The sequence below is a fragment of the Oryx dammah genome, unplaced genomic scaffold (genome assembly GCF_014754425.2).
Source record: "Oryx dammah isolate SB20612 unplaced genomic scaffold, SCBI_Odam_1.1 HiC_scaffold_7, whole genome shotgun sequence".
In the NCBI taxonomy this organism is placed as follows: domain Eukaryota; kingdom Metazoa; phylum Chordata; class Mammalia; order Artiodactyla; family Bovidae; genus Oryx; species Oryx dammah.
This window is the reverse complement of record NW_024070191.1, coordinates 33,612,341-33,624,544: the sequence shown is the minus strand read 5'-3', so window position 1 is coordinate 33,624,544 and position 12,204 is coordinate 33,612,341. Positions and strand designations below refer to the sequence as shown.

At 36.6% G+C, this 12,204-nt stretch overlaps 1 protein-coding gene across 1 annotated transcript in view; it reads right to left on the bottom strand.

Annotated features, from left to right (window-relative positions):
- Positions 1-12,204, bottom strand: part of LOC120865697 (disintegrin and metalloproteinase domain-containing protein 18-like) — a 111,611-nt gene that overhangs the window by 33,961 nt on the left and 65,446 nt on the right. The window contains exons 14-15 of the mRNA XM_040243015.1: positions 10,470-10,575; positions 6,015-6,198 (exon numbers count right to left, since the gene is read on the bottom strand). Coding sequence (XP_040098949.1) covers positions 6,015-6,198; positions 10,470-10,575 — 290 coding nt within the window. The remainder of the gene's footprint in view (positions 1-6,014; positions 6,199-10,469; positions 10,576-12,204) is intronic.

Here is a 12,204-nt window from a genome sequence, read left to right as displayed (position 1 = left end):
TGAGAAACGCTGGGCTGGAAGAAGCACAAGCTGGAATCAAGATTGCCAGGAGAAATATCAATAACTTCAGATATGTAGATGACACCACCCTTATGGCAGAAAGTGAAGAGGAACTAAAAAGCCTCTTGATGAAAGTGAAAGAGGAGAGTGAAAAAGATGGCTTAAAGCTCAACATTCAGAAAACGAAGATCATAGCATCTGGTCCCATCACTTCATGGGAAATAGATGGGGAAACAGTGGAAACAGTGTCAGACTTTATTTTGGGGGGCTCCAAAATCACTGCAGATGGTGATTGCAGCCATAAAATTAAAAGACGTTTACTCATTGGAAGGAAAGTTATGACCAACTTAGACAGCATATTGAAAAGCAGAGACATTACTTTGCCAACAAAGGTCCGTCTAGTCAAGGCTATGGTTTTTCCAGTGGTCGTGTATGGATGTGAGAGTTGGACTGTAAAGAAAGCTGAGCATCAAAGAATTGATGCTTTTGAACTGTGGTGTTGGAGAAGACTCTTGAGAGTCCCTTGGACTGCAAGGAGATCCAACCAGTCTATTCTAAAGGAGATCAGTCCTGGGTGTTCTTTGGAAGGACTGATGCTAAAGCTGAAACTCCAGTACTTTGGCCACCTCATGGAAAGAGTTGACTCATTGGAAAAGACTCTGATGCTGAGAGGGATTGGGGGCAGGAAGAGAAGGGGACGAGAGAGGATGAGATGGCTGGATGGCATCACTGACTCGATGGACGTGAGTTTGAGTGAACTTCGGAAGTTGGTGAATGACAGGGAGGCTGGGCGTGCTGCAATTCATGGGGTCGCAAAGAGTCGGACACGCCTGAGCCGCTGAACTGAACTGAACTGAAATTGCTAAAGTAATCAAGAGAACATGATATTTGTAGATATATAGACCTGCAGATTAATATAACAATCTAGACAATCCAAAAACAGACTCACAAATATACACTCAATTCATTTTTGACAAAAGTCCAAAAAAAAAAATGAACCTCAACCTAAACATCAGGTTAAAGTAAATTAACTGAAAATAAACCAAATGTAAAACAAACTTAAATGTAAAACACAATATTACACATTTTTAGAAATAAAAAAAATCTGTGAGACTCTCTTCATGACCCAGGGTTATAACTAGGCTTATTAGACTTGACACAAAACACATGTTCTATGAAAGGAAAAATTGACAGATCGATATCATTAAAAGCTTTTCTATATGAGTTTCTCCACCATGTAAAATGCTTTAGCAAAGCAAGCAAGCTGAGAAGGTGAGAGAAAGAAAGTGTGCGTGCCAAACAGAAGTCACTGTCTTTTTTAAAACTAATCTTGTAAATGACATTCCATAACTTTCACCATCACTCACACATATGGACAGATCAACTAAACAGAAAATTAACAAAGAAACGCAAACTTTAAATGATACATTAGACCAGTTAGACCTAATTGATATCTATAGGACATTTCACCCCAAAACAATGAATTTCACCTTTTTCTCAAGTGCTCATGGAACCTTCTCGAGGATAGATCACATCCTGGGCCATAAATATAACCTTGATAAATTCAAAAAAATCGAAATCATTCCAAGCATCTTTTCTGACCATAATGCACTAAGATTAGATCTCAATTACAGGAGGAAACCTATTAAAAATTCCAACATATGGAGGCTGAACAACACGCTTCTGAATAACCAACAAATCACAGAAGAAATCAAAAAAGAAATCAAAATATGCATAGAAACTAATGAAAATGAAAACACAACAACCCAAAACCTGTGGGACACTATAAAAGCAGTGCTAAGAGGAAAGTTCATAGCAATACAGGCATACCTCAAGAAACAAGAAAAAAGTCAAATAAATAACCTAACTCTACACCTAAAGCAACTAGAAAAGGAAGAATTAGAGAACCCCAGAGTTAGCAGAAGGAAAGAAATCTTAAAAATTAGGGCAGAAATAAATGCAAAAGAAACAAAAGAGACCATAGCAAAAATCAACAAAGCCAAAAGCTGGTTCTTTGAAAGGATAAATAAAATTGACAGACCATTAGCCAGACTCATCAAGAAGCAAAGAGAGAAAAATCAAATCAATAAAATTAGAAATGAAAATGGAGAGATCACAACAGACAACACAGAAATACAAAGGATCATAAGAGACTACTATCAGCAATTATATGGCAATAAAATGGACAACCTGGAAGAAATGGACAAATTCTTAGAAAAATACAATTTTCCAAAACTAAACCAGGAAGAAATAGACAATCTTAACAGACCCATCACAAGCACGGAAATTGAAACTGTAATCAGAAATCTTCCAGCAAACAAAAGCCCAGGTCCAGACGGCTTCACAGCTGAATTCTACCAAAAATTTCGAGAAGAGTTAACACCTATCCTACTCAAACTCTTCCAGAAAATTGCAGAGGAAGGGAAACTTCCAAACTCATTCTATGAGGCCACCATCACCCTAATACCAAAACCTGACAAAGATACTACAAAAAAGGAAAACTACAGGCCAATATCACTGATGAACATAGATGCAAAAATCCTCAACAAAATTCTAGCAATCAGAATCCAACAACACATTAAAAAGATCGTACACCATGACCAAGTGGGCTTTATCCCAGGGATGCAAGGATTCTTCAACATCTGCAAATCAATCAATGTAATTCACCACATTAACAAATTGAAAAATAAAAACCATATGATTATCTCAATAGATGCAGAGAAGGCCTTTGACAAAATTCAACATCCATTTATGATAAAAACTCTCCAGAAAGCAGGAATAGAAGGAACATACCTCAATATAATAAAAGCTATGTATGACAAACCCACAGCAAACATTATCCTCAATGGTGAAAAATTGAAAGCATTTCCCCTTAAGTCAGGAACAAGACAAGGGTGCCCACTTTCACCACTACTATTCAACATAGTTCTGGAAGTTTTAGCCACAGCAATCAGAGCAGAAAAAGAAATAAAAGGAATCCAAATTGGAAAAGAAGAAGTAAAACTCTCACTGTTTGCAGATGACATGATCCTCTACATAGAAAACACTAAAGACTCTACCAGAAAATTACTAGAGCTAATCAATGAATATAGTAAAGTTGCAGGATATAAAATCAACACACAGAAATCCCTTGCATTCGTATACACTAATAATGAGAAAGTAGAAGAAGAAATTAAGGAAACAATTCCATTCACCATTGCAACAAAAAGAATAAAATACTTAGGAATATACCTACCTAAAGAAACTAAAGACCTATATACAGAAAACTTTAAAACACTGATGAAAGAAATCAAAGAGGACACTAATAGATGGAGAAATATACCATGCTCATGGATCGGAAGAATCAATATAGTGAAAATGAGTATATTACCCAAAGCAATTTACAAATTCAATGCAATCCCTATCAAGATACCGGCGATATTTTTCACAGAACTAGAACAAATAATTTCAAGATTTGTATGGAAATACAAAAAAACCACGAATAGCCAAAGCAATCTTGAGAAAGAAGGATGGAACTGGAGGAATCAATTTGCCTGACTTCAGGCTCTACTACAAAGCCACAGTCATCAAGACAGTATGGTATTGGCACAAAGACAGACATATAGATCAATGGAACAAAATAGAAAGCCCAGAGATAAATCCACATACATATGGACACCTTATCTTTGGCAAAGGAGGCAAGAATATACAATGGAGTAAAGACAATCTCTTTAACAAGTGGTGCTGGGAAAACTGGTCAACCACTTGTAAAAGAATGAAGCTAGATCACTTTCTAACACCGCACACAAAGATAAACTCAAAATGGATTAAAGATCTAAATGTAAGACCAGAAACTATAAAACTGTTAGAGGAGAACATAGGCAAAACACTCTCTGACATAAACCACAGCAGGATCCTCTACGATCCACCTCCCAGAATTCTGGAAATAAAAGCAAAAATAAACAAATGGGATCTAATTAAAATTAAAAGCTTCTGCACAACAAAGGAAAACATAAGCAAACTGAAAAGACAGCCTTCCGAATGGGAGAAAATAATAGCAAATGAAGCAACTGACAAACAACTAATCTCAAAAATATACAAGCAACTCCTGCAGCTCAATTCCAGAAAAATAAACGACCCAATCAAAAAATGGGCCAAAGAACTAAATAGACATTTCTCCAAAGAAGACATACGGATGGCTAACAAACACATGAAAAGATGCTCAACATCACTCATTATTAGAGAAATGCAAATCAAAACCACAATGAGGTACCACTTCACACCAGTCAGAATGTCTGCGATCCAAAAATCTGCGAGGAATAAATGCTGGAGAGGATGTGGAGAGAAGGGAACCCTCCTACACTGTTGGTGGGAATGCAAACTAGTACAGCCACTATGGAGAACAGTGTGGAGATTCCTTAAAAAACTGCAAATAGAAATGCCTTATGACCCAGCAATCCCACTGTTGGGCATACACACAGAGGAAACCAGAATTGAAAGAGACACATGTACCCCAATGTTCATCGCAGCACTGTTTATAATAGCCAGGACATGGAAACAACCTAGATGTCCATCAGTAGATGAATGGATAAGAAAGCTGTGGTACATATACACAATGGAGTATTACTCAGCCATTAAAAAGAATACATTTGAATCAGTTCTGATGAGATGGATGAAACTGGAGCCGATTATACAGAGTGAAGTGAGCCAGAAAGAAAAACACCAATACAGTATACTAACACATATATATGGAATTTAGGAAGATGGCAATGATGACCCTGTATGCAGGACAGCAAAAAAGACACAGATGTGTATAGCGGACTTTTGGACTCAGAGGGAGAGGGAGAGGGTGTGATGATTTGAGAGAATGACATTGAAACATGTATACTATCATGTAAGAATCGAAATGCCAGTCTATGTCTGATGCAGGATATGACACGCTTGGGGCTGACGCGCGGGGATGACCCAGAGAGATGTTGTGGGGAGGGGGGTGGGAGGGGGGTTCATGTTTGGGAACGCATGTACACCTGTGGTGGATTCATGTCAATCTATGCCAAAACCAATACAGAATTGTAAAGTAAAAATTAAAAATAAATAAATAAATTAAAAAAAATAAAACAACAACAACAAAAAAAAAACAAAAAACAAAACAAACAAAAAAAATAAAACTAATCTTGTAAATGACATTCCATAACTTTCACCATCTTCTCTTTCTTAGAAGCCAGTCAGTATATCCAGTGCACACACAGACGAAGAGGATTACGTGGGGCATGAATATCAGGAAGTGGGAGCATTGGAGCCATGTTAAAGATGCTGACCGTAAGAGGCAAGTCCCCAAGGGGATGGGACTGCTCAACGCAGACAGAAACACTGGCTGTTTGATTAACCGTTTTAAGCTTTTGTTTTATTTTTAATACATAAGGACTAAATGCCATTTACATAAAACACTGATTTACAACTGCTGCCTTATATTTTCTGGAATGTGTGCACTTATATTTCAGACTGACTCTCTGAGCTTCTGAATCATTTTTCTTCTCCCTTTATTTTTTAGTTACATAAATAGTACTACATGTACATGTCAACATGAGCTTGTACATTGCTATAGCTGTGCTCTCCCAGTGCAGACTTCTGCTTTGGGTCCTCTAAATTTCTCACACTTATATTTTGACAATACAGATAAAATACGAATGCTCAATTATGATTTTTCTGAAGTAGGAAAAATTAAAAACACAAAATTAGAGTTTTATGATTTAAAGCCATCAGAATTCAAAGATCTAAAAAGAATCAAGTGTCAGTGGACTCCTGTGCTTAAAAACACATCTTCTCCCACGAGGACTGATGACAGGTTAATCCAAAAAATCAGTGTGATTTGATTACCGAGACTTGGTTTAATAATCTTTTCAATATCACGTGGGAAATAAATGGCAATGCCAGGTTCAAATCCTTTCTGTATGATTGGGATAGTTATCGTGGAATATAGTATCTGATAATTACATAATTTAACACAGGTAAATACAAGTGAACATGCTTGTTACCATCTGTGCACCACACACGGTGCCATCAGCCACATAGGTATAATCTCCTCCACCTGATCTCACTGATGACGCAGTAGTTATGCACAGAAGTCCTTGAGAATATGAATAAACTGCAGATCGAACATCACTTCTATAATTACTATTTTGTGGCCAAACACAAGCTAACTTTCCACAAAGAACATCCCTGGAAAGGGTAAACAAAACTATGTCTTATCATTCTGTCCTTTAATGAAACTTAAGTTTTAAATAAGTATTGTATCACATCAATGCTAACATAAATGTTGTTTAACCAATAGTAAAAAAAGTCATAAAAATGCCAAATGTCACTGTACATTAGGGTGCACATCTGAATGTGATACAATTAATTGGCACAGCAGCAGCAGAACTGAATTCTACACAATGAACTGAGATGTTCAGACATGCCTTTGTTGCCCATTTAAGTACTCAGTTTTGTTATCTAGCCCATTACACCAATCACACTCAGAAAATTCCTCACCTGCTCCCACTTTGATAAAGCTTGACCAGTCTGCTGGTTTGTTGAGAGTGGCTGACTGCATTTATTTATACTTTGTGCATATTTTGAGACCCTTCTAATTATGCTCACTGTAATGACCATGATCTTTAGTCAGTAAATCAATCTAATATACAGACTATTCCTTTTGATCCCAAGATTCTTTGAATATGTTGCTATTTCCAGTCATTCTGTATTCCTTTCCTGAGAATCCAGAAACTTTTAGACTCCATATTTGGCATAAGCCCTACCAGAGTTTATCCCATAAATAGTTTATTTACTTATCAATGGGTAGAATACTGGCTTCTCTAAGAGACTTCCAATAATCCTAGTTTATGCCCTGGAAAATAATTGATGTCACTTCTTGCTCTTGGAATCACTCAAATCTACCAACTCTCATCCTCAATTGAAAAAACAATTCTTAGTTATTGATATGTGTTTGTTGAGCCTGTCACTGTTATCTCTTCAAAAGTCTTTCATTTGAAAATTTCTTCCCTTTGTTCTAAAAGACCATGGGGAGGTGGTTTTTTGTTTTTTTTTTTTTTTAATTGATTTATTTATTTGGCCTTGTGGTTTGCAGGATCTTAGGTCCCTTGACCAGGGATTAAGTCTATACTCTCAGCAGTGTAAGCATGGAGTTCTAACTATTGAACTCCTGGGGAATTCTCCATGGGAGGTCCTTTTAAAATAACAGAGATTAGTTTAATGGTATCAAGAAATGAGGGCTTCTCAGGTGACACAGTGGTAAAGAATCTGCCTGCTAAGATGTGGGTTCAGTTCTTGGGTTAGGAATATCCCCTGGAGTAGGAATGTCAACCCACTCCAGTATTCTCGTATGTAAAATTTCATGGACAGAGGAGCCTGGTGAGCTACAGTCCATGGGGTTGCAAAAGAGTCAGACACGACTGAGCAAGAACGCATCAAGACGTGAAGATTGAAATGAGAGTGGGATTCCATTTTCAAATCTTTTTCCAAGTTTCTCTCCTTCCAGTCTCATTTTTCTTGTTTCTCAGATTGAAATACTTCTTTTCTCAGATTGAAATACTTATATTCTCTTTGTATAGAATGTATCTCAAAATATCTTAAACCAACTTTACATGATAGATCTTTTTCTAGTCTGGCTATTGAAATACAAACTCCTCTTCCAAAGTACATTCTCTCAAAATTTGCATTTACGATTGAATTCTTGGAACTGGCAATCTGCTTGAATTCCTGGAATCTGCTGAAAGCAGATGAATTGAGCTATTGAATTCCAATCTCATCTAGTGATTTTATTTTGGGAAAATTCATATACTATCATCATCTCAGATGAAGTCCATGTAAGTCATGCTTGCTAACTTTCACAGTTCCTTCCACCTTTGCTTTTCCTTCTTCTGTATCTTAGACCAAGATACGTATGTATGGTGCACACATACCTCTGGTCATCAGAGAGAGATTGAGGCTGACTTACCACCCCCTCCTGCCTCTGTGGGCATCCGCTGTGGTGTAACTCAGTCTGCTCTCAATTGCTTTCTAATATGGTGTGGCTGATTATATTCCATCTTTTAAAGATTATCAGGCTCTCTTCATGAGATCTCCCTTCATCAGCATTCACTTCATGATTCCAGACTTCCTCTTTTAACCTGTTAATTTTCTGGTGTTGGAGCACATGGGAATTTCTGCATTCTCTACACATCATAATTAATCCACAGCAGACTCATGTGGAGGCAGATGGTGCAGGATACTGTCTTAGTCCCATTGAACTAAACACCTTCTTCAGCCATTTGTAGTTTTCATAAAGGAACCAAGTTGCTTTTTAGCCATGCTGAGTGTGGTACTTACCTAACGGTTTTACAAAATTTTTTTCTGATTTTTTCCTAGGAGTTAAAGAAAGTCCTACTTCCCTCTGAAGCATTTGACTTTATCTCAGTTTTTTTAACATGTTCTTCCCACTTTCTGTTCTTTTTTTTTTTTAATCAACATTGTCTTTTTGTCCTCTCTTAGTTCTTGAATCTGGCTCTGTTACTATTCTTTAAGGCATCTTAAGGTATCAGTTCAGTTCAGTTCAGTCACTCAGTCATGTCTGACTCTTTATAGTCACCACCAAAAAACTGTACCTGTGTGTAAAACTTGAATTTGGAGATAAGGACATGCCCATGAAATTATTAGCATCATCAAAGAAATAGACATATCCATCACTTCCCAAAGTTTCCTCTTGCCCTTTGTATTATAATCATTATTTTATGGATGTGGTGAGAACAGTTAATAAAAGGTTTAACTTTGGGGAAAAGTTTAAGTATACAATAACATATTTTTAAAAGCTATAGGAATTAAGTTGTATAGTAGATTTCCAGAACTTATCTGCTGCTATCACTTTCTAGCTTTATTGAGGTATAGTTGACAAGATTATAAAGTATGTAAAGCATACAAATTAATGATGTGATACATGTATACATTTTGAGGGTCTTCCCTGATAGCTCAGTTGGTAAAGAATTTGCCTGCAATGCAGGAGTGAAAGTGAAAGTGAAGTCGCTCAGTTGTGTCCAACTCTTTGCAACCCCATGAACGCAGGAGACCACAGTTCAATTCCTGGGTTGGGAAGATCCACTGGAGAAGGGATAGGCTACCCACTCCAGTATTCCTGGGCTTCCCGTGTAGCTCAGCTGGTAAAGAATCCACCTGCAATACGGGAGACCTGGATTCAATCCCCGGGTTGGGAAGATCCCCTGGATAAGGGAAAGGCTACCCACTCCAATATTCTAGTCTGGAGAATTCCATGGACTGTCCATGGGGTTGCAAAGAGTAGGACACGACTGAGTGACTTTCACTTTCATTTTACATTGTGAAATGATTCACCCTGTTAGGTGAATTAATACATTCAACATTTCATGTATTTATCCTATTTTTTTGTACAAAAATCCTATTTTGAATACATTTAAGCTCTACTCTCAGCAAATTTCATTTATATAATAATTATATAATTCTATTGCCTAATTATATAATAATTATATAGTGTTTTCACCATGTTATACATTAGATCTTCAGATCTTATTCATCTTACAACTGAAAGCATGTATCATTTTACCAATTTTTGTTTTCCACTGGCAATTACTTTTCTACTCACTGTTTGTATGAGTTCATTTTTATTATTACAGCAGTATTATAGCAAACAGAAGTGACAAGAGAAGGCATTATTGCCATGATCTTGATCTCAGGGGTAATACTACCAGCTATTATTTTTAAGTGTAGTGTTAATTGTGGGTTTTCATTTATTGCTTTCATTATGTTGAGGTACAGTCCTTCTACACTAATATGAAGAGAGTTATTATAATGAAAGGATGTTGAATTTTGTCAAATGCTTTTTCTATACCTGCTGAGATGATCATAAGATTCTTACCCCTTTATTTATTAATATGGTGTATCACATCGATTGATTTCTGGATACGAAACCATCCTTACATCTCTGGAATATTACCCACTGGATCATGGTTTCTGTTCCTTTTAAAGTTTTGTTAAATTTGCTTTTTTGTCAATTTTTTCATCTATGTTCATCAAGGATATTGGCCTCTTATTTCACTTCTGGTAATGCCCTTGTCTGTCTTTGCTATTAGGGAAATGCTAGCATTAAAAAATGACTTTGGAAGTGTTCTCTTCCAAATTTTGGAAGATAAGAGATGGCAGGGAAGGTGTCTCTCAGTTTAGGAGATGAGTGATTCCATCTGTTCCCTCTGCACTGAGCCCACTTTCTACCTTCAGTAATAAAAACCAAACTTCTCTTAGTCTCCTTATTAACAGGGAAAAAAGATAAGTAAAAAAGAGAGTTAAATTGCATAAAAGGAAAATATACATAATGTTATTTGAAAATATTCTCCAGATACACAATTTATTGTCCATTACTATTTAGTGTCACTTGACAATAGAGACATTTTATAACTCAATGAAACAGTCATTTTCTATATACATACTTTTGCTCACAAGGTAACGGTTGGGAATTTTTAAAACCACAGTTTCCAAAACTATTATGCAAAGAATTAACTTCTTCAAAACAGGCAAATGGAGCACCTTGAGCACCTTAAAATGAAAAACATGTCCATTAAATTATTATTCTTAATGCAAATAAAATATTTCTCAATAAAAAGCTAATGAAACTCATGGCATAAACAAAAATATTGTGGTCTTGGTCATGCCTTTTTTTTTTTTTTTTTCCCTATGTGTATCTTATCAATGTGCTTCCCAGGTAGCTCTAATGGTAAAGAAACTTCCTGCCAAAACAAGAGAGATAAGAGACAGCAGGTTTGATGACTGGGTCGGGAAGACTGCCTGGAGGAGGACATGGAAACCCACACCAGTATTCTTGCCTGGAGAATCCCATGGGCAGAGAAGTCTGGAGGGCTACAGTCCATGGGGTCGAACAGAGTTGGATATCACTGAAGAGACTTAGCACACACTCTGTCAATGCAAGTAGAAAGAAATGATTGTCTTATCTGATAGAAAATAGAAAATGATTATCTATATCATAGCAAAGTATCTTATAGTTAAAAACAATTTCCTGACCCCTCCCTTTGGGAATGCCTCTTTCCTAGGCCAATGTACATCAGGCTTGACCTTGTAACTTGCTCTACTTAATGAAATAAGAGATTTGAAACATCAGTTGGGGTAAAACCTTCAGAATTAGTAGATGGGGTGCCATATTCTTATCTTGCTTAATGCAAGATAAGCAAGGTTTTAAGTAGATGCTCTTTAATCAGTTTGGGTGTCATAGTGAAGGCAGAGCAGAATATAGCAGAGTAATTGTATTAGATACGTAAATCTCAGAGATTTGAGGTTCATTTCCATTTCAATAAACAGAAAGACTGGTACCTAGAGGTGGAACTGTGAAATGCACCTAAAATGTGGCATTGCAATTGAAGCCTGCCAGTAGATAGCAAGAAAGAGAGTAATGCCCTGTATGCAATTTTGAAACTTCTTGAGAAACTATCTTCTCAATAATTTAAAGGTAAATAATGTCTTTAGTGAGCTTACTTCCCTGTGCAAGGTGGTCAGGAAACAGAATGTGTCTTAATTACTCTTGACTGAATTTAACCAAATGGTGCAAATAGTCAAGAAAGAGATAAGACAAACTCAGAAAAAATAATCTGTTATTTCAGAAACAGGAATAAAAGAAAATAAAGTTCATCCTACAGGTACTTGGGTGGATGATGACAGGTGCTAACTGATATAAACTAGAAAGTCATTATGTCCAGTTGGTTGTTCTGTGCCTAAACCATGATGAGTAGGTTTTTGTCTGTTTGTTTGTTTGTTTTTTAATGACTATTAACCTGATTGATTAATACAAAGATCTTCACATTCTTGTTCATGCCCATGTGTCTATCCCAGAATTCTTGTCTATAATCTAATCTCTCTGCATCCAGGTTCACCACCAACCACCTTGGCCCTTTGTCACTGTCCATAAATACATCTATAATCCAATATCTGAACATTTCTTCTTCATAGGAAATGAATGATCACATGATCAAAATCTTTTAAGGCATCCTCCCAAGTGAGACTGCAGCATGGCTACTATCTTTTTTCAACTTATAACCAGTTACTGAGCCAACACACCTATAAACCTAGCCTAGGCTTATTCCTTCTGTATCCACCAGTCATAATGAAATCCCATGTATCCATTGGTAAGAGTCAAGGAGAAGCAAAGGTATAAGA